General features: G+C 40.2%; 1 protein-coding gene across 1 annotated transcript in view; it reads left to right on the forward strand.

Moving 5' to 3' along the window:
- Positions 1-23,671, forward strand: part of sorcs3 (sortilin related VPS10 domain containing receptor 3) — a 313,538-nt gene that overhangs the window by 244,765 nt on the left and 45,102 nt on the right. The window contains exons 10-16 of the mRNA XM_037689623.1: positions 7,231-7,377; positions 11,989-12,091; positions 14,272-14,348; positions 17,226-17,317; positions 18,545-18,652; positions 21,430-21,547; positions 21,639-21,772. Coding sequence (XP_037545551.1) covers positions 7,231-7,377; positions 11,989-12,091; positions 14,272-14,348; positions 17,226-17,317; positions 18,545-18,652; positions 21,430-21,547; positions 21,639-21,772 — 779 coding nt within the window. The remainder of the gene's footprint in view (positions 1-7,230; positions 7,378-11,988; positions 12,092-14,271; positions 14,349-17,225; positions 17,318-18,544; positions 18,653-21,429; positions 21,548-21,638; positions 21,773-23,671) is intronic.

Genomic DNA, 23,671 nt, shown 5'->3' on the forward strand with positions numbered 1-23,671 from the left:
ATTTTTATGGGTGCAGGCATTAAATGGAGATATCAGCAGTGACATTGATTTCTTTGGTCGTCTTTGTCATTTTTTACAGGAGAAAATGACAAATAAACGCCGCTTCCTTCTGATTTGGCACAAAAATTAAATAAATTACCAGTAGCTGTGAAATCATGCAGAATTTTTTCCAGTTTTTACAATCCAAACTTTTCAATTTTTGCAATTTGTCAATTTTGTGCTTTGCTGTTAAATAAAAAGTTTATGAGATACATTTCAAACATCGACAGAAAACAAAAATGTCCAAGCTGTTTGTAGAAATCTTGAAGAATCGATATGAATATTGGATTTTATCTTGAACATGCAACAATCTCAGCTTCTGAACTAAAGGCAGAGGAACAAATGCGTGCACATGTTGAAAAAACCAATTTGTGCCTTCACAACACGTAAACATGATGCTAATTTAAATGTGCAGCAGCACACAGCTGGGCTTCTTTTGTTTTTGAAGATATTAAATAATGTAACAAGCATTTATTTTTGTAGGATTTACTCCTAAAACTCTTGATTTGCTTATTGAAAAGTGAATTTTTTTTTTTCTAAAGACCCCTGGCCTATTTACTGCATGCTTTCAGTCTGTACTGAAGGAACTAGTAAATTGTAAAAGTATTAAAAGTCACAGTTCTGCTTCTGAAGTCGTGCTTTGATACATTTTTTGTGTGAGGAGTTAAATGCAGAGCACAACTTTTGTCATTGTGTGGCCACACGGACAATACAGAGCACGTTTTTGTTATGCTTAATGTTTTTTGAATTAAAGAAATAGTGCAAAACGAGTAGACCCATTCTAATCAGATTTATAATTTGGAGCAGATCTTGCTGACATAAAATATGTTTTATTGACTTATTGATTTAAATCCCCTTATCCATATAACATCATGGACAAAGCACTGTATGTTCAGACGTTGTTCTCAATAACTAAAGTAGTTGTTTTTCTTTCCATTCTATTATTCCATATGTTTTGGATCCAGCTCCAGAGTCGCTCTCAGTCAGGTCTGTGCAGAGGTTCTCGTTGTTTTTGTCACTCAGAGTGGATCATCTTTAGTTCGCCTCTCATCCCAAAACACTGACTCCATCAAACAAAGCGCAACGTCAAAGCTGTAGCATATGGAAAAATAAACGTAGAGAATAAATAATCTTTTTATAGACACTCAGGTGGATTGAGATAAAATTTCTTCGTATGAAAAACATCCACAGTTCAAATATTCTTTGCTCTTTGGCAAATCCAATAAATGTTTTGGAGTTTGCATTGGAAGCACTGACTTGTGAGAAATTCGGTTTATATTAATGCTGAGCTGCCTTGTTTAGCTATTAGTTGTTTTGTTTTAAACTGGAGTACAAATAAAAACATTTCATATGCAATTTACATCTCCTGCCTCCATTATCTGCCTTAAATAAATAAAAACATTTATTTTTAAGAGAACTGTAATAAGTCGAAGTGCAGAGCTGAAATTATTGTGGAGTTTTTTTTTTAGAGAAAGATCTCTGGTTTGCACGGTGAATGTTATAGTTCTCAGGTCAAATAGTTTTGGTGATGAGTGTTTTTCTGGACTGGAATTGAACAGAGAATCAAAGTAATCCTAAATGTTTTTTTTGTGCACAATATTCAAGTGGGTGGGTGTTGCACTGTGGAGAATGGAGGGAGGTTTTAATTTTATTGTTTTGCTTGTCTGAGGCAGTGCAGAGCGATGAATCCTGACAAGTGAAGGGAGCGGGGGTGGGGGTGGGGGGGTGTTGAAGCCAGGGGGTGGCCAATGGTGGCCTTGGCCATGATAGATGAATCTTCAACCACCCCTAGAGCTGCTCCAATCATTGGAGGAAAATATATTTTAATCAATATGAATACTACAAATCATTGTTTCCTCTAATGATGGGGTGGCTGGTGCCCCCCCCCCCCCCCCCCATATACGTATACAGTGTTTTCCCTAGTTTACTTGCCTTGGCAGGTCGCTCATATCTTCCACAATTTTTGTCAAGGGGGTGGAGGTGTAGAGACGGAGACACGTTTTGAGTTATGCGCTGTTTGTACCGACAGCTTTCGAGCGGGGTGGGGAGTGGGGGGTGGAAATGGCATGAGGGGAGGCATAGCGCAACCTCCATAGTCATCTTTTTAGTTAGTGCGTTTGTATTGCATGTCGCTAGCTTAATGCTACATCAGTGCTGGCACTTGTCAATGGTGGTGGTGGTGTTAGGGGAAACACTGATTTAAATATATATGGTTGTGGCCATCTTGGATTTTGACTTGGCAATACATTTTTTTCTAGGAACATGTTCTACACAGATGTAGCCACACTACAATGGAAGTTGGTACGTCACTTTCTATTCAAGTTATCGTGTTAACAACATGCACGGATGAACGGAAGGAAGGTCTTTCCAATTCCCCGTCTTTGTTCTGAGACGGGGGACAATAAACGTCCTTGCATCTTTGAAAGAATGCCTATCACCCGCTGCCTTTACGCAACTGTTTGAACTTAACTTCTCTTGTGTTGAGAAACAACTAAGTTGTAGCCAGTTTGGTCAAATCTCTATAACATTATGCAACATTTCATATTGTATAGCAAGATGAGAAAATGTTGGAGATCAATCTTATCAAACTTTAGGTGTCAAACTGATTGAGCTAAAGAATGATTTGTGTTTGGCGGACACAGCTGTGGCAGCCATATTGAATGAAGTTGACTCCACAAGATATGAGTTGTTCACGTTTCGATTGCTTTCAAGGAGTTTCAATAAACTCAGTCTAGTTTGTAATGAGTTATTTTGCTAACGCTACCGACAAATGAACTACAGACACGGACAAATCATTACTTTTTCACCTTTTTCCTTAGCAACAGGCGATAACAAACCACAGAATACTAAAACTCTGGGTAAGTTTGGTCAACTCATAAAGTTCTGGCTGATGACTGAGTCAACGGTTAGAGGTTATTAAAACCAGCTGGGACTTCCCGTCTTTGCTCAGACACTGCAGCAGAGTTGTCATGCTTCATTTTCTGTTCCGTTTCCCCTCAGCTGCTGCAGAAATTGTCATGGCGTGCTCACACGAACATCAGAGTAATCTGTGCTGCGGAGCGGGAACCTTCGCCTGCGCTTGTCAGTGTTTTGCGAAGAAGAGTGTAGGTGTCGTGATGGATGGAGTGAAAGACCCGCTGCTGGACGTCAACGCTGTTTCTTGTTTGTGATCAGGTGTATCTGTGTAGGAGAGAAGAGGAGAGTAGGTGGAGGTAATAAATAATAACTCCAGTGATTGACATGTCAGGTTGGATAAGGACGGGGGGACCCTCATTAGCCGCATCCATCTTGAGCGCCATGTTTCTATGACGATGTCAAATGTGCTGCCTATTAGTGCCACTTATAGAGACGAGTCTCCCTGCAGGGAGGGGAGCACATCCGAGTGGAAGCCCTCGCTTTGGAAATCTCTCAGAGGACCTCTGTCCTTTCTACTGCATGTCATGTTTGGGTTCACTTCATAGGTGCATCATTTTCCTGAGACGGATGAATGTGAGGAGATTACTGCAAATGATTATCGCCTGCCGCCGAAGGCAATAATGTCTTTGCCTAGGTCTATGTTTGTTTGTGTCATGAGCAAAATATCTTAAAAAAATCACAGAAAATAAGTTTTACTCAGCTGACATCTAAAGCTTAGTAAGTTTTGTAATTATCTCGATTCAAATAGGCGCCCACAATGGTCAAAATGGTGATAACTTGGTGAGTTTTACAGATATGAGCTACAATCTGGAGTGGTAGTAGCTGAGACTGATCCTCTATTCTATATTCTGAGGGATAACACCTGAGCCACACAAGGATTCAGATTCAGTTTATTATTGCCATTGTCAATGAACAGGATTCACAGACTATAGGAACTTGCTTTGGTATAAAGGTGCGTATAAAATATAAAAGATAAAAGAAAACATATGTACACCAACCAGTACAATACAATACAATACAATACTCAGAAGAAGAAAAAAACGTGCACTGCACATGGAGTAGTGCAGTTAAAATACAGTGATACACTGTACCACACTGTGATGGAGGAGCAGAGGATGGACTCGATGATGGCCGTGTAGAATTGCACCATCAGCTTGGCCGGCAGCTTGGCTTTCCTCAGCTGTCACAGGAAGTACATCCTCTGCTGAGCCTTCTTGATGAGGGAGCTGATGTTCAGCTCCCACTTGAGGTTCTGGGTGAGGGTGGTGCCGAGAAACCGATAACAGTTCACAGTGATGATGGGGGTATCGTTAAGGGTGAGGGGGGCAGAGGGTTTGTGGCTTTGTGACGGATTTGATTGGTCTTGCTACTGTTTTTAAGTGCTTTACAAATAAAGTGGTATGATATGGTATGGTATGGTACCAGGGCTTAATTTGTAAACTAATCAATGCCGGAACGCAAATAGTGGGCCGGCTGGTGAGGGAGTGGGGTTGGGTCGGGGGTAGTGGAGTGGAGAGCGGAGGGAGCTTGTGGGTCCTGTGCGTAAAGTATGGCAAGCCAAGTGGCCCATTAATAGCCAGACGTGGTAAAAGTTGATTAATAGCCACTTTTACCACATGTATGGCTATTAATTGGCCACTTGACTTGCCATATAGATGAAGACACTTCATCCCTGCGGGACATGCCGTCCGCGTCTCTGTTGGGCAGGAGCATGTGCGCGAGCTGGTGCAACTGCTGTGTCCATAATATCCACTCCACAGACTGGACAGCGTCTCTTCTTGTTGTATTTTTAATAAATAATCAAAATAAAAATGTGCAATGACTTTGGACTTTTATGTGCGCAGATTTGAGTTGCTAGTTTAAGCAAACAGTTCCCGGATCTTGTTCCGGCAGGATCCTGCTCAAATTAAGCACTGTATGGTTCGGTACGGTATGGGTATGGTATGGTCAAATGTGTTTGAAACTTTACAGAACAACTGATTTTAATGTTTAAAGAAAAAATAAGTAAGTTTAATCAGGTAAATAAATCACACACACAAAAAAAAAAGTAAATCCTGTCATCTGGATGAATTCTTCTTGGAAGAAACATTTCGTCTTTCATCCGACAGACTTGGTCAGTCTGAGGCCTGCCAACATAATCTGTTGTATAAATAGCAGCTTATTGATGTGTTTCAAGCCAGCCTGCTGTGGAATGCCCAGAAACTGGCTTCACACGTGCAAAAAGGACCATCTGTCCAAAACTATCGATCATCATGCATAACAATCAAATGTTATAGACAAAATGACTTCTTGCTACTCATCCAACCAGCCTGTGGACAACGTACCTGACCAAAATGGTTCAAAAAAGGTATTCAGGTCAACAAATCACAAAAAAAGTTGTCATGTCATCTGGACAGATTTTAAAGTTGTGAAGAAAAAACAAAAAAAAATTGACAATTATGTTTCTGCGTTACTTTATGAATTACGACATATATGAACCGTTTCATATTTAGACTTGAATAATTTTCATCAGTTCTCAGCCACACAGCTCGGGCAGAGGACCCTTAACAAAAAGTAGTACATTTGAAGTTTATTTTTGCAAGTATACTTTTAAGTTAAGTATAAGTATATCAAGTATACTACACACCATACTTGTAGTGTACTAGAAGTACACTGATTTAATACTTGAAAGGACTAAATTGCCACATTTTTATAGTATTTTTAAGTATATCAAATAAAGTTTTTAAAAAGTAAACTTCAAGTACACTTCTTCATTTTTAGTGTAAAATAGTGTAAAATCAGTAAACTTGTAGGACACTTAAATAAAATACTTTTTGCTAAGGGGATGGTGGCAAGCCACATTATTTAGGGACGTCTAGACGACTAAAAACATTTTCAGTGTTTAAAGTCACGCTAATGAGCTGCACGTGTTAGCATTAGCCTCGGTTAGTCTGCTGTGTGAGCTCAGGCTGAACGCTGCTTAACTGAATCGTGGCCATTTCCCAGAACAACTTTTCATGTGTGAATGATTGTTAAACTTTATCTGACTCGTGGTGTAGTGAACTAAACGGTGACTGGACAGTTTGAATACATTTGGACGCAGCCCAATTTAAGATGGCTGCCATAGCTAACTTATAAAGCACAAAAATGGCTGGAATTCTGCTACTTTAAGCTAAAATTGGTGGTAGTAGCTGTGTTTTTACAACGATCATACTTTGAGCTTTACACATTCCACATTATATTTGCTTATAACCTTGGTGTTGACTGTTGGAGTCGACCACATTTATCTGTTAGCAAAATATCTCAGAAACCACTGATGGCAGCCAATGCTAATCTACACACAAATGGCTACAGCTCAAGAACTTGCACAGATATTAAGCGCAAATTTGGTGCGATAGCTGCTGAGATTTGTTCAAAACGCGTTCTGTGAATGCAAACATGGTAACGCTGCGAGAGAGTTTGATGTTTTGAACCACTTTGGCTGCGGCTGCCTCAGAGGAGTCAACGGGGGAGAGGCCAGGCCTCAGAAACCATCTTATCACCAGCAAACTGGTTGGTCCACTATGTGAGCGTGCTGCTTGCAGGACTCAGTTTGTTTTGGCTCCTCGGATTGATGAAGTCCTATGGATGAAGGATGAAACATCTCAACAACAAAAAAAGAAACCGTCCAGATGATCTGACTGAACTTTGTTGGACTGCAGGGTCTTGCACATATTTTCAAAGTTAGACAAAAACAGCATTATTTTCGTCATTTCTCAGCATTAAATGATTTTAGTTTAAAACTCGGTCATAAACGGTGGAAGCTGTGAGCTTGGAGTCTGTTTAGTGGGTGTGGCCTTACTTCACTGTGTTCAACACAATCATCTGAAGGTTCTGTGCACAGAAACGTTCAAAGCAGCAGGTTCTGATGGCTTTGTGAGGGTCATGTGTCTGTGTGTGATTTGGTTCTGCCTTCTCCACGCTTGTTGTGTTGTCCTCTTTGGAAGGTTGTAAGGATGTAATTACAGATAGCACTTCACACAATGAGAACCTGTTGTCGACTTCGCTGACGGTGTCTGCGCGGTTGTCAGCAACAGAAGGAGGAGATAAGCATTTCATTTGCATTTAAGTGATGTTGTGAAGACTGCTGCTGCAAAACACAAAAATACCTTTTATGATGAGAGTGCTGGGAAGCTCTTTTATTACAGCCCAGCCGTTGGGAGAATTGGCAGCAGTGTTAGAGGGGAAAATGGTATTTTGTAATTTATATTTTGAAATGAAGACACATCTGAACTGATCTGTGGTTCTGTCCATCAGGTGGCTGGAATTAAAGGCATGCTAATCGCCAACAAGAGACAGGACAACCAGGTGAAGACCTACATCACCTACAATAAAGGCCGGGACTGGAGGCTGCTGCAGGCTCCTGCTTCCGACCTGGACGGGAACGACGTCCACTGCATACTGGTAAAATACAGCGCCGTATATCTACAGACGCTCAGCTGTCAATGCTGCTTCTGTTTACAGAGATGCGACGTTGACACGGCCGGTGGAGACGCGCCAGGCGTAATTAGAGTTTATGATTTAAAGTTAACAGCGTCCCTTTTATTGTGAGGCATACAAACATTAAGCCATTAGCTGTAATTAAGCTACAAATAACAGCTTTACTTGATCTTGCGATATGTTTGGCGTCTGGTTGTTTTGCACATCTGTCAGAAGAAACCTGTTGCTGAAGGGCACACCTGAGGGTGCAGTCGCTGTGGAAATAAGAAGCACGTCTGTAAAACTGATCAAATTGACTCAAGGTCTATAAAGAAACCAAACAAAGTCTCTAAATCTGGACTCTTTGTGACAGCCTGCAGAAGAAAAATGCCCAAGTTAATAAATAATTCATATTTTACAAAACATTAGCTTTATTTTTTGATGAATCTGTGGTTCCACACTTCTTTTCTGATACAGCAAGATGTTCCTGTAATAAGTTATGGTTGCACAAAGAGTGAGATGGATCCTTGAAGGTACATTTTAGGTGGCTACGTTACTCAAAGTTTGTTTACTGCTCTTGGCTTCAAAACGTGGCAACAAAGTGAAGGAGTGGATGATGTTCCAGAAGCTGAAGGAACAAATGAGCCAGATGTGAAAGACTAAATCCCTAAAGAGCCCGTTATTAATGGTGACTGCCAAACTACTGGAGTACGTTGGTTTTGCATAACGTCTGACAAACTCAACTCCACCCATCCATCCATTTATCCAAGTTAAGTCAAGTTATGTTTATTTGTCATATGCAAGGTTAACGGTACAATGAAGTGCTCAGGATGAGAAGAACCGAATTGACACACTAAAAAAAAAAATCAAAGAAATGCTAAAAGCATGCAATAAGTGTACAAAAAGTGAAAACGTAATTATAATATTTACTAGATCCTAAAGAGAAAATAGTAAACAAACAGCATGGTAGAAATTTAATGGTGCAAGCAGGATTAATTTGTATGAACAAGTATTTTAAGGTAGTAATATAAGCTAAAATGCACATATTACACATAACTCACATGTACTACACAGGTTGTGTGACAGGTTATTGCAGAGGCAGTGAGTGACATTGAGATTGAATTATGATGGTAAGGTAGTGACATAGATACTGTATCATCCATCCATCCATCCATCCATCCATCCATCCATCCATTATCTTTACCCGCTTCTTCCTTTTTGGGAACCGGGGGTCACTGGTGCCCGTGCCCAGCCATCAATGTGCGAGAAGCGGGGGACACCCTGGACAGGTCTCCAGTCCATCACAAGGACACAAAGAGACAAACAACCATTCACTCTCTCTCTCACACCTAGGGACAATTTAGAGTTACCAATCAGCCTAACGTGCATGTTTTAGTCTGTGGAAACCCACACATGCACAGAGAGAACATGCAAACTCCACCCAGAAAGATCCCGGGCCGGGATTTGAACTGGCAGCCTTCTTGCTGAGAGGCAACAGCTCCACCAACTGCACCACCGTGTGCCGCCCACAAACTCAACAAAAAAAAAATAAAATAAAAAAATAAAGAGAGATTACATAAAGTCCTCACCTATCACAGGGTTACGTTTTATTAGTTATATATGTTTAAGGCTTTATAAACCCTTCCCACTCTCTTATAAACACTTCGTATGCTCTTGAACTCTTTGGCGCTGATGGTAAAGACTATGATGACGAGATGAGTGTACAGTACATACAATATAAAAAAAACGGGTTTAAAAATCCTACGATACAGTGAAGCACAAGACGTGAACCGCAATATAGTGAGGGACGACTGGACATATTGAATCATCAGTTTTGACTATGATGGTTACAAGTACAACGTTTTGAATCTTGTGCAATAATCTGACGACGTACAAAAAGTCTAAATAAGTTATCTTATTTGTTCGTCTTATTTTTGCCTGATCATAATGACCCAAACAGTTTGTGGTACCTGTCATACGTTACACAGAAAACAAGCTGAGGAACAGATCTGAGTGCAGCCGTGCACAAACAAACCAGGTCGAATTCAAAATTGAATTACCGTTCGGTAAATGGTAAATGGACTGTACTTGTATATCGCCTTTCTATCTTATGATACTCAAAGCACTTTACACTACAAGCTGTGCCCTCATTTACCCTTTCACACAGCTCTATACTAGATCTCTACAAAGAATAATAATAGGGACTGAGATGAGGTAGAGGTTGGGCAGCCGACCTGGGATCAGAAAGTTGCAGTTCGACTCCCAGCCATTCCCACATGTCATGGTGCCTCTGAGCAAGACACTTAATCCCTAATTGCTCCCTGGGCGATTACATAGTTACCCACTGCTCCACCTGTGTGTATCTCAGGTGTGATGGGTTAAATGCAGAGAACTAATTTCGTCAATGTAGGGGAACATACGATGACAACACATCAGTGCTTCAGATCACATTCATACACCGTTGGGACACACATCAGAGGCAACAGGGGGTTCAGTGTCTTGCCCATGGACACTTCAGCATGTGGCTGCTGGTGGAATCAAACCTCCATCTCTCGCATTGGAGGACAGCTGCTTTAACTTCTCAGCCACAGCCGCCCCAGGTGCAACCATTGTTTTAGTGTTAATTCAAAAAACAGAGAAGATAAGTTTAACAGTCGAGTTCAACCCAACAATGTTCAGTCAGGTCATCTGGACGGTTTCTTTTTTTGCTGAGACGCTTCGTTCTTCATCCAAAGGACTTCTTCAATCTGAGGAGCCATCAAACAAAACTGATTCCCACAAACAGCATATTCCACAATGGGGGGGGTGTACTGTTTTCTGGTGCTAAGATGGCCTCCAGAGCCCATCCTCTCCCCTGTCAACTCCTCTGAGACAGTCATGCCAAAGTGGTTCAAAACGCCAAAATTCATGCTCCAAAAAAGAAACCATCCAGATGACCTGACTGAACGTTGTTGGATTTTATACCTGGATTATTGAGCATGAACTTTGGTGTTTTGAACCACTTCATCATGACTCTCTCAGATGAGTTTACGGAGGACAGGGTGGGCCCTAGAGGCTATTTTAGCACCAGCAAGCTGTTTGTTTCCACTATGGAGTATGCTGTTTGTGGGAATCCATTTTGTTTGCTGTCTCCTCAGACTGAAGAAGTCCTTTGGATGAAGGACGAAACGGCTCAGCAATAAAATAAACTGTCCAGATGACCTGACTGAGCATTGTTGGATTTTTTACCTGGATTACTGAGTTTGAACTTTGGTGTCAAGTTCAACTTTTTTTTTTTTTTTTCCACTCAGATTTCCTCTGAACAAAAAGTACCAAATCTAAGACTACGTTACGTTCAGTCCAAACTAATCCTCAGGAAGTCCAGCTCATGTCAGTGTAATCCATTTGGCTTCAGTCTGTCAGTTTTCATAAAAAGCCAACTTGTAAATAAAAGTGTAGCTTTAGACGCCAACAGACTGTTTGCTTTAAGCCAACATTCTGACCGTTTAGCAAACACTGGACAGCGACGGAGACGACTTCCAACAGAAACAGACTCGCGATGGGAAGCCATCTGCCCCGACCCGTTGGGTCGAGAGCAGTCGAGTAAATGAGACCGACTCGGTGCCAGAGTGATGGATCCAGATCGACTGCATGTGTTAACATTCTGTCCTCATTAGACGGCCTCCCTGCACGTAAAACCAACAGGCTGGCTGTTAGCAGGAATCATGTTTTGAGACATTAGCAAGACTTCATGCTGCTTAAGAGGTGATTTCAGAGCCGTGCGGTGAGGTTTCCAGGTTTTCTGTGATTGCACATTCATGTGACATTTTAATTACCGCCATAGATTCCTTTTGATTACCCTGCTCGGTCCCGCTGCTTTGATGTCCTCACACTAGTGACACGCTGTCTGTTGGCAGGATGAAGGCAGACATTGTTTTTTTGCTCTGTGAGCAACTCTAATTGTATTCTGTTGTGTGCATGCCTCCGAGGCTTGGCTTCATACTTGAATGCAAATTGTATTGCTCTTTGTATTAATGACAGATTAAATGCAATTAGTGAAACTTCTGAAAGCACCAGTTGTTCAGTTTTGGAAGACTACAAAATAAGGCCTTTACTTTATAGTTTGTCGTTTGTTTTTTTCTGTGCTATAACTTTCAAATAAATGGACTGTGCTCATGTAGCGCCTTTCTATCGTATCAAGACAGTCAAAGCACTTTACATTCTGTGTCATCATTTACCCATTCATACAGCACTGTACTATATGTGTACAAAGAATAATCCGTGCTCTAGATCACATTCATGCACCGATGAGACACGTATTGGAGACAATGAGGGGTTCAGTGTCTTGCCCAGGGACACTTCAGCATGTGACTGCTGGTGGAATCGAACTCCCAACTCTTGCATTGGAGGACGACTGCTCTAACCATTCAGCCACAGCCGCCCCAAATACCAGATCTGAATTTCTTCTACCTGTCAATTAATTAAATAGTGTAAAGTTTCATCACACGTACTGTCAACATATTCATAAATTCAACCTTAAAAATGTTTTTTTTTTCCACTCTGCACTTTTAAATTTTAAATCTGCATGCATTATTTGTTTATTTTCCTCTTTTTCAGCCTTTTTGTTCCCTTCATCTTCAACTGCAAATGTCAGAGAATCCTTACGTGTCGGGAACGATCTCCAGCAAGAGTTCAGCGCCGGGAATTATCGTAGCCACAGGTGAGCAGGACCGCTAAACACCAGAGCGTATCCACAGAAACATGGGCTACAGCGCACATTTAAACTAAAACCTTAATTCTAATAAGGTTCAATAATTGACTCAATGAAAGAAGGACAACTACAAGAACAAGAAGAAGAACAAGAAGAACAACATCAACAAGAACAAAAAGAAGAAGGTTTTGATTTTTAACAAAACTTTATTTACACAATAAGTTAACACAACAGTGTTAAAAAACATGAAGAAGAACAACAACAAGAAAGAACTGTTCATGTCATTGACCTGATGACCCTTGTGTGGTCTCACTGTCTCAGCAGTTTTGTTTTGTTTTTTTGCTTCTTTTAGCGGAACTCTCTGAATCCAAAAAAAGTTAAAAACAAAACAACTGGACTTTATAACTGAAGACGTTTCGCTTCTCATCCGAGGAGCTTTCTCAGTTCAATGAAACAAGGAGTGTGGGATTCAAGTTATAAAGCAGAGTTGTTCTGTAAGCTTACATAATAGAGACACATGCAGATTGACTTCTCACTCCACAATAGAGCAGGGGTGTCAAACTCACTTACAAAAGGGGGCCAAAATTAAAACCTTTTTCAAACTAAGGGCCAATTTCAGAATCTACATTAACTCAAATCAGATACTCAGCATCTTTTCTTGGTCACAGGTTCCTCAACAAGAATTTGATTGGTCTCATTTGATGTTCTCTGTTGTGCTTTCAACATCATAATCAGAGATTACTGAAAAAAATTAAAGTGACAGAAGTATTTTACATTTCACATATCATCTTGGGGGCCAGATAAGATTTCAACGAGGGCCACATTTGGCCCCCGGGCCTTGAGTTTGACACATATGCAATAGAGGATCGTTAGGGTCGTTGTTAGTCCCATCCACAGAGGCGCCACTCTGGTCACATGGTTGAAATTCCTGATAGGTGTACATTGGTGTAGTCTACGCGATACTCAGGTATACGGAGTATACCCACTAGAAAAGCTTAAGAATTTTAGTATAATTTTAGTTTAATGTGTCCGTAACAATCTGTCGGTATGCAGAGCTTTGCTTTGATACAGTTTTATAAATTCTTTAACACGTTTTTAATACAAAGCCAACTGTTGTACAAAGTGTGTTGTACATTTATTCAAGTATAAGCATCAGAGAAATTTGAAAATGTTCAACATGCTTAAGAATTTAACTACATTATTACATTGTACTAACCAGTGTACATTGATTTCTAAGCACAGTATACCCACTACAAACACCACAGTGTGAAACTGGCCGGGTTTGCAGCTTTTCTTTCCTGTGGTTTGAGATTTGAAGGAGGCGGCTTAGCACCGGAGAGCATTGCTGATATTTTCATTCTGAGTTGTTCTGCCTCTGTTTCTGCCAAGTTGTTGTTCCTAGTCGCAGATTCAGTGGCAGTGATCAGTTCCTCTCTGAATGTTTTTCTCTTCCTCCTCAGGAAGAAAGTTCTGGATCATGTTTCTACATATTTGGGGACACATCATTCAGTAATGTGCATTTGGCAGAAGGGCCTCACTTTGTTTTCTGATGTGTCTGCAAACACAACGAAATAAAGACAAATGAGGCAAAATACAGATGTTAGCACTAGCTTGCTTTTTCGACGAGAGTGTGCACATTTATGATTAAGTATTTGTTTATTTATTTTTTACTTTGTTGCGCAAAAATGCTGACTAAGCAGAAATCTCGGCGCCTTGGCTGCAGGGTGTATATCAGTGCAAGTTTGCTTTGGCACTGTGATTCACTTTGCCCGCTGCTCCTTTCAAGATGTCAGCTGGTGCAAAGATTATTTTACTAATATGACAAACAGTTCCAGTTCAAACACATGCCTATTTACTGAGTCATGGCCCAGATATCAGCGCGGGACAAGAAACCAGTTCACTCACTGCACAGACACCATCAAGCTTTGGAGTATTGAACAACTACAGCACAGTTGACAGGAGAGACGTCTCCACATCTCACATGGATGTATGCACAAATTAATATAAATGTATCTCTCTGGAGGTTAACTGAGGAACATAAATGAAGGAGCAGCAACTTGATCTGGGAAGCAAGCCAAAAACGAGATAAATCTCAAACATGTCGCAGTGCCTGTAACGTTTCATGTGCGTGACCTCATTATGGTTTTGCTGATCGCATACAGAATATGTTGTGTCATCTTCCACTGCAGGAAACGTTGGAGCAGAGCTGTCGTATAACAACGTTGGCATGTTTGTGTCGTCGGATGCAGGCAATAGCTGGAGACCGGTGAGATGCACACACCAGGATGTGACAGATTATCCCAGATTATTCCATTTTACCATCAGTTTACTGAGGACTTGGAATTAAAAGCATTAACACCTGTGTGTTTGCCAACTCGCTGACACAGCACTGAATAGATCTACTGGTTGCAACACATTTCTTGGAAGACTCATTAAAAAAAAAAAGAAGTAAACTAAACAAATTACAATGTACTCTGATTGTGTTTAAGTTTATGAACGGAGTCCTAAATGTTAAGAACGGGAAGAGCTTTATTTAAAGGTGACCAGATTTCTGAAATTAAATCTGGGGGCATTTTCAGCTCGAAGACAAAAAAATAATAAAATGTTTATCAAGATGAAATTAAGAAACGGGGTCAGTTATGGTTTAATTTATTTTTACATATTTATTAATGTTTAAACAATAAAAATCAAATGTAGCAGCAGGAATGTGTCTCTCCACACACATTTCCTGAGAGTAATAAAACAAGTAAAGTAATTGTAGTAGCAATGGTGTCAGAAACATTTGTAATGTGATGGATACAATGGTGGTGGTGGTGGGGCGTGGTCTGGGTGTCCCACGGAAAATTTTGAAAAAAGTAGATGCCATTTCCTGCATTCTGGTATATTTTAACATCTATGTTTACCTACATAAGTAAACACTTGATTCAGTATCTATTTTAAAGAACTTGGCACAATCCTCCCCCATCCCCCTGTATTGCGCTGAGCTAGCAGCAAGCAATGCAGACGCAGTAGCTAAGATGCTACAGAAGTAGCGCTACGCTTCTCTCATGCTTCTTCTTCTTCTGTTTTAAAGGCGGCACACTCGGCTCTTCTTCTCTGTCTGTAACGTTAACAGTAGCACGACCAGCTACAGTAAAAGCTTTTGTTTTGCGCAACATACTTGCGCTTTCTACCTGGCTACTGTAATAACAGTCTACACGCAACGTTTTTTTTTCTCGTTCATAAAACGCTAAAATCTGGGACATTTCCGGGGATAGCTTTAACTGGGGACAAATCGTCCCAAACGGGGACTGTCCCCGTAAATCTGGGACGTCTGGTCACCCTACTTTATTTCTTCACAGCTTTAAGTTAGCCTAAAACCAGCTAGCATTGCGAGGCTAGTCCATTGGCTAGCTAGAAAAAATATATATTGTGTTTTGTCAGCCACCAGTTATAATGTTACATCGTTGCATTTATAAAGTCCAGATGTCAGGACTCAGATTCATTCAACCTTTATTTATACAGGTTAATCCCGTTGAGTCTCGGGGAATCATTTACAAGAGAGACCTGAAGATAGAGACCAGGCTCAGTCTTGTTGACATTTAATGCTGAAAATTCTGCAGGCCGAGATGGTGTAGAGGCAGGGCAGCCGGCTTGGGACCCAAAAGTCCCAGGTTCGATCCCCAGTCACTGCACATCACGTGGCGTCTCTGGGCAGCACGTCTCATCCCCAAAATGTCCCCCGGGTGCTTTCAATAGCTGCCCACTGCACCACCTGGTGGTGGATGGGTTAAATGCAGAGACTAATTTCGCCATTGTATGGAAACATACAGTGCTGACATTGTGATGACATTATTATTATTATTATTATTTATTCACATGCAGACGCTGTAGCAACATGTTTTCTAACGCACCATATGTGTGCGTGACTGGTATCATACAACATAGGTGGAAAAAATATGTTTATTACTTCCGCTGGCCCAGCATTCACATACACAGCTGCCTTGACGGATCTTGAGTTGCTCACAATCGGATTTATTTTATCCAAGTTTCAAATTTAGGAGAAACACTTTTTTTTTTCTTTTCAACTGGAAACTTTGAACGTTTTAATTTGTAAGAACCAAATGAATGCAAAACTATTCTGTGTCCACAATAACATATTTTTATGTAAAACAAACTTTCATCTACACTCACACCATTTCAAACATGTTAAGTTGCGTGTTTTTGGCAAGTAAAATATATATTTTTTTATTAACATAATTTTAAGGTGACCTTATCTATACAATATTTCTTCATTTATATAATAAATATTGTTTTGGAAAAACAATGACAGTGCTTCAGATTTTATCAATGCCCACTCTTGCTTTGCCTAACGACGACTTTTAGGCTTTCCTAAGACCAGTTAAGCTAGTTTTTACTGTGCTTTTATCATTATACCAGTGAAAACAGTGGCTTTGAATGTTATCAGCCCATTAAATGGCTGTTATTAGTTCTTATCATCCCCATAGGTTGTGTTCAGACTGTCCCTTCTAGTAGGTTTAACAGTACATTCTTATCGCTGATAATATGCAGCTTAGCCCACGTGTAAAACCGTAAGGCTTTTTTTGTTAGCTGTATTTAACTATTTTTCTAAACCTAACCTTACACCTGACTCAGAGCACTAACGCTAAACATAACGCCCTGACCCATTATCAGTGATAAGAATGTACCTAAAAACCTACTAGGAGGTATACACAGGAGGGACGGTCTGAATACAACTTACGGGGATAATAACAACTAATAATGACCATTTAATGGCTGTTAACATTTGAAGCGGGTGATGAAAACCTGATATAACCAAGAAATAATGTTTTCATCAATGATTTTAACTGTTTAAATCCAAGAGACCTGTGGACAGTTGAAATGAGTATTAGAGAAGAATCTGTTTTTTGGAGTTTGCAGGTTTTGGAGGCTAGAGTCACATTTCAGATTCGGTTGCTTCAAAAACGTTCACAATTACTAAACATCATCAAGCAACTGTGCGTAACATATAATTTTCCTTATTTTTAAATCAAAAACCATTAGGAATCAGTTTTACTAGAACAGTTTAACTTTGTTAGAATAAATGGACGATTTATGTTGCGGTTTTTATTTTCATACTCTTCAATTTCTTGTTTTTGCTCAGATTTTTGAAGAGGAGCACAACATCTGGTTTTTGGACAGAGGAGGGGCCCTCGTTGCTGTCAAACAGCCGTCTGTGCCAACCAGACACTTATGGTATGTCCATTCAGAGATTTATTTTTGGCATTTGAACTTGCGTCTATTTCTATTTTTATTCTTTATTTTAAGGTGAACTCGACCTTTACGGTTTAAGGAAAGATGTGACGCTTGATTTTTTTGCTGCAGCACTTTGACTGTGGCGTCACCGTGTAAGATAAAACGTGCAGGCAATCTCATTTGAGAGCTTTTTTTCTTCTTCAAGCCACTTATCATTAGTAAGCAGAAGTGTAGACACCCCCACACACGTGCACACACACACACACATTGTGTTTTAGTGTTTCCATTAACGAGTTCCCTTCTTCTTGCCAAGTCGGATGCTTGCGCTTTGCTTCAGTGCAGACTAATCCAAGGGAGACCTGATCTGTTCTCCAGTCGTTTTTGCAACAATTTTGAAATTAGTTCTAGAACCGGTGAAGTGTGGCCTTCTGGGTTTTTGTCTCCTACCCAATTTAGGTGGGATGGAGGAGGAGCTTTAAAAAACAGAACCGCCTGTGCATCTCCACGGCCAGCGTGCAGCAGCGATGGAGACGTATTGTTTTCGCAGCCGGTGTTCTCTTAAACACTTCCTCTGGCTGAATCCTGTCGCAGGTGCACGTCGCCGCTTCTTCTGTTGTCGCTGCTTTTAGCTGAGTGACAGCAGAGAGCTTGTTGAGGCGACGGGGGATTTTTCTTTTTTCAAGCTCAGGCCTCAGCAGTGTTTCAGTCCATGTCAAATCCGGCTCCTTCGAGTTCTTCTCACCGCAGCTCCAACGTTGATAAGCTGTCAGGATCAATAAAGTCGAGGACTGATGATGAAAGTTGTCCAGTTTTCTTTCTTTTTTTTTTTTTGCTGTCTCATTCTCCCTGTGCACTTTTGTACTCGAACATAAAACAGTTCTATTCTCGTCTTGTTTTCCCACCTTCGTGCAACCTTTATACTCAGAAAGGGAGTGCTTTTCCCCTTTTCAACACTAAAACGTTTTGTCTTTTCGTGTTTTCTGAGTGCAGTTTTCCTGTTACCCACGCTGACTGTCTCTTAAATATCCCTTTAATGCTCAGCCTTTTGATATTTACCCAAAGCTACAGCGGCTAATTGCACATGGGCTCTGAGACTCGTCTGATGAGACCAGCCACTCATTCTGATCCTCACCTAAACCCTCCCCTCTGACCAGACTTTAACAGGGAGTGTCTGTTTCCGTGCCATCGCTGTTGTCAGGTTTGTGACAGGAATGTGTTCTGACACAGGGTCAGCTTTGACGAGGGGAGGCAGTGGACCCAGCACAGCTTCTCCTCGGTTCCTCTCTTTGTGGATGGAGTCTTGGTGGAGGCCGGGGCGGAGAACCAAATCATGACGTAAGTATCAAAGGTGTTACAACGTGCTGATCCTTGTGGGGTACCTTGAAAATGGGGTGAATGTGTCCCGATTAGTTTCTTATATTGGATTAGATTCAACTTCATTGTGATTGTTCAGAGTACGTACAGAGCCAATGAAATGCAGTTAGCATTTAGTCAGAAGTGCATATTACAGTTTTACTACCAATTATTTACAGATAACGTGCAGAGAATGAGTATGGAGAATAATGCTTTCAAATGTGAACATTATATACAACAGAGGCCAGTAGAGTTATTATTTACAATGTAAATGTTGGATGAGTATATGCATATATGTGTTTACTGACATGCATATATATATATATATATATATATATATATATATATATATATATATACAGCATATACAGAGTGAATGAAGTGAAATATGCAGATGTATTATGACAGCAGTAAATAATATATAAATACAATGCAAGTATGAATAATGCATTATTAGACTGTACAAATTCATTCATTCATGCAACATTTATTTATACAGGTTAGTTTCACTGAGTCATGAGTACAAATTTTTAAGAGAAACCTGTTTTAGACCAAAAAAAAAAAAAAAAAAAACCACAGATGAGGTACACACAACAATAAACAGTCATAAAAAGCATATAAAATGAAAAGTAAATAAAATGATATAAAAATATATGACTAAATAAATAAAACTGAAAATATAAAACAAAATAAAAACAAGCTACATTATGAAACGAGGTAAAATGCTACAAACAGGAACATGTCTGAACTGATTTTTGCATTGACTTTAACAATTGCTTAAAATTCCTTTGAGAAGCCAAATTCGACAGATTCAGATCTTTTTGCAAGTTGTTGTCCTCTTGCAGAATTCAGTCTGTACTGAGGGGACGCTGCAGGTAATGATGTTTTGAGAGCGCACGCTGTAGCTGCACTGATGACATGACATGTAGGAGGAGATATTTGAAGGCAGCAGACCAAGAAGTGTTTTATAGATGAAAATGTACCAGTGTAGAGTCTGCGTGAAGTTAATGATGACCCACTGACCAATGAATACAGAGTGCAGTGATGGGTACGGTATTTACAGCCAGTTATGAATCTTAGCGCTCCATGATAGATAGCATCCAACATCTGCAGGGTGCTTGCAGGAGCATTCATGCACCATAGTCAGTGGCCAGAAGGAAACTAGCAGTTACAAGGTGTTTCTTAACATTCAGAGTTAAACAAGATCTACCTATTTCTGAAAAAGAAACCCAATTTTAATTTCAGTGTCTTTATCAAGTTTTCGATATGAGGCTTAAAAAAGAACTACATCAACCAAGATTCCCAAGTATTTGTAAGAATCCACAAACTCAATAGGAACACCATTCTTAGATAAGATAGAAGGAAGGACTACCGGTACCAACTTCCTATTTGAAAACGTCCCTTTGGTTTTATCAGAATTTAGCACAAGTTTGAGATGGAACAAATCTGATTGGGCGATGCCGAATGCAGACTAAAATCTGGAAAACCTTAGCAACTGCTTTAGCTTGACAACAAAAAAACTGTATTGTTGGCATAGAAATGTAAAGATGTCAGGAATGAACTGACCTGCATTACTTATGTAGATTGTAATGAGAGTGGTTCCTAAGACTGAGCCTTGTGGTACACCATCGTTGACAGTTAAATAACTGGAAGAAGTACCATTGTGTTGAACACATTGCCTCCGGTCTGAGAGATAATTAGAAAACTAACCGATAGTGTGATCTGAGAAACCAATGTCTGAGAAATGGCATAAGATGTCATATCATAAATATACAGATATAATGAATATTTCAACGTTAAAAACAAAGTACTGTGTGTATTTAAAGTCAAGTTATTAAAGTGACAGTGATGAGTTCAGTAATGTTACAGCCTTGGGACAGAAGCTCTTTCTGAGTCTGTTAGTGAGCGGAGGCTCCTGTAACACCTACCAGATGGTAGGAGGTTGAAAAGTCCATAGTTAGGATGAGGACCTTCCTTGATATTGGCCAAGAGAGATCCTGAGAGAGGTGAATACCCAGAAACTAGAAACTGGACACCAGTTCCACTATAGATCAACACATAGATGGGGAGTGGGCCCTCCTGAAGTCCACGATGATCTCCTTGGTTTTAAGGACCAGATTGTTGTCCTTACACGATGCAGTCAGACGCTGATTTACATGGATGATGTTGGACTCGTGTTTTATTATTTATTCCCTAAATAAATAATAATAAAAAAAAAAACACTTCAGAGCCACATATAAATACCTAAACGCTTTAGTTCACTTTTATGGGAAATAGGTATTTTCATTCATTGCAAACTGAGACTTAAAGATAGAGCAAAGTCACATGACTGCCACCGTTTTATTTCATTGCAGTTATTGTTTAACAAATATTCTACACTATCACGTTTACAGTCGAAGCTAATTTGCAACGCACAACTTCAACAACGTAAAACAAAAATAATAAAACACTCGGAGATTAAAATGAATAAAACATTACACTTATTAGGACAATGCATAAAAAACATTTAAATTATTTCTAATATTTAATACATGTAAGAACTTATAACAACAACAGTTCCCAAGTTGTCTCTAAAATGTTAAAATTTAAACGAATCTACTCCAAAATTATTATTTACAGGATAAAAACGTTCATGAACTGCTGCTGAGGATATATATATATATATATATATATATATATATATATATATATATATATACACACAGAGCTGTAGCTTTGAATTTAAAGTCAGTTTCTTGATGTTTGTCGTCTGTCCGCAGCTTTTTTGGACATTTCAGTCACCGCTCTGAGTGGCAGCTCATCAAGATAGACTACAAGTCCATCTTCAGCAGGAAGTGCACGGAGGAGGACTACCAGACGTGGCACCTGCACAACCAGGTGACGCTGACCCTCCGTCTCTGTTGGGGCGTTAATGAAGTTCAGGCTGTAAAAGCGTCTTTTTAACAGCCCGTGGTGAATGTGCCCACAGGGCGAGCCGTGCGTCATGGGTCAGAAGCAGATCTACATGAAGCGCAGGCCTGGAAACTACTGCATGCTGGGACAGGACTACTCCAGAATCCTCTCAGCCGAGTCTTGTATTTGCCGGGCTCATGACTTTGAATGGTAAGACGCTGTAAGCCTTTGTTCAGCGGCTCTCTTCTCCGTAATTGTGGAGGGGGGGATTATGTTCCTCTCCATTGTCCGCTAAAGGAGAAGCTCATTAACAGCCGTGTTTGTTCTGCGACGCCGCCACACGTGTGGAAGCTTCAAATGAAGTGCGGGATTTTTTTTTAATCTGTTCAGGAATTTTCACTTTCTTCTGCATGACTTGTTTAACAATGAACAGCCTTCAAATATGATGGAGACGCAGCAGGTTAGTTAATGAAACGCTGCATCCAATAAAAAAAACAAAACAAATATAACCTTGCAATAAACAACTGCCCTTCAGCAGCAATTTGTTCGCTTCCAGTGCATCCGTCCAGCTACCATTAAATGGCCTCTTCAGTCCACTTAAATCTGCTCTTTAGATCTCATCCCGTCTGTCCGAGTCCTGTAACTTAACAAGCTGCAAACAAGCAAATAAATTGCACAGATTGAAAAATATGGTTGATTTGACCTGCAGTCAGATTCACTGTGTTCCTACATCTGCGCTACTGTCTGAATCATTTAATAACGACCAGGTTTAAAACCAAATCCACTGAGTGAATACACATTTAGTTGTTTTTTTGTAAGAGAGCTACTTTGACATTTGGTCTTGTGGAAACTCAAAATGACAAACTAAAGATACTTGCAACCCTTTAAACAAAATTATAAAAGGAAAAGGATCAGTGAGTTGTCTTTTTCAGTATTAAATAATTGTTTATTTATTTATTTATTTTTTAAAGACCAGCTAACAAAAGAAAAGCTTCTTCTTATCCAGTTCCATTTTTATTGTCCACTGTCACAGAGCGGAGTGGGGATTGGGGCCATCTGTGCATGTTGTGAGCTGAAAAACTTGAAAAATAAGTCATCCGCCAAATTCCATTGTAGTGTGTGGCTATAGCTAGATGTACAAAAGGTTCCTTTCAAAAATTGGGACGCCACATCCAAATCCAACAATGCTGCTGCCATGTATGTATACATGTGAACCTTATGAGATGGATAACTTCAAAAACAGGCAACATGCTAACTTCCATTCTGGTATGAGAGGTCACCATGCAGCCAAATCCAAGATAGCCACCATATATATATATATACATATATATATATATATATATATATTATTGAACTCATCACAGTCATTTTAATAACATATTTATTCATCCCAGAGGGAAATCATTTGTTGTTGTAACTTGTTATCCTCATTTCATCAAGAGATGTTATAGATACTGAGGCTGTAAGCAGGAAGGATCTCTTGTAAAGGTCCATCCCACAGCAGATCCGAAGAAACTGGCTGCAGATGCGTCCAATCCGTCCACCCAGACTCGGCTGGCCTCTCGGTTCCCCCAGGCTGTAGGACCGCCCAAATGCCGGGCAGAACTCCTCCCAGAGCGATGGCCACTCCTCCCAGCAGTCTGCCGAGTTCCTCGTCGTTGCGGACAGCCAACTGTAGGTGTTGAGGGACGATCCTGTCCTCCTGCTGTCGTGAGCCGTGTTTCCTGCTAGTTCCAGGTTCTCAGTGGTCAGGCACTCGAGCACAGCCGGCAGGTAGATGAGAATGCGTCCACAGAACATCCTTTTCAACTCATTTGAGATTTGTGGCTGTAGTTGAGATATTATTTGAGCTTTTGAGATGTTGATCAGCTGCTGTTGGTTGTAGAAAGCTGACTTGTTGCCATGGTTACACATCATAACAAATGTCCGAAAATAAAAAAGTTTCAGTAAAAATCCTTCCAGCTGCACAGCATCCGATACCAGAGGAAATAATCATCAAAAAATGCTATTTACATCCAGAAAAAGAGGAATTAAAGTTTCCAAAAGCAAAATGTCAGAATGAAAGTAACAGAGCTGCTCCAACATGCAGCCACCTTGAGTGGTGCAATT

Source organism: Nematolebias whitei, chromosome 16 (assembly GCF_014905685.2).
Source record: "Nematolebias whitei isolate Nwh7 chromosome 16, NemWhi1, whole genome shotgun sequence".
NCBI lineage: Eukaryota > Metazoa > Chordata > Actinopteri > Cyprinodontiformes > Rivulidae > Nematolebias > Nematolebias whitei.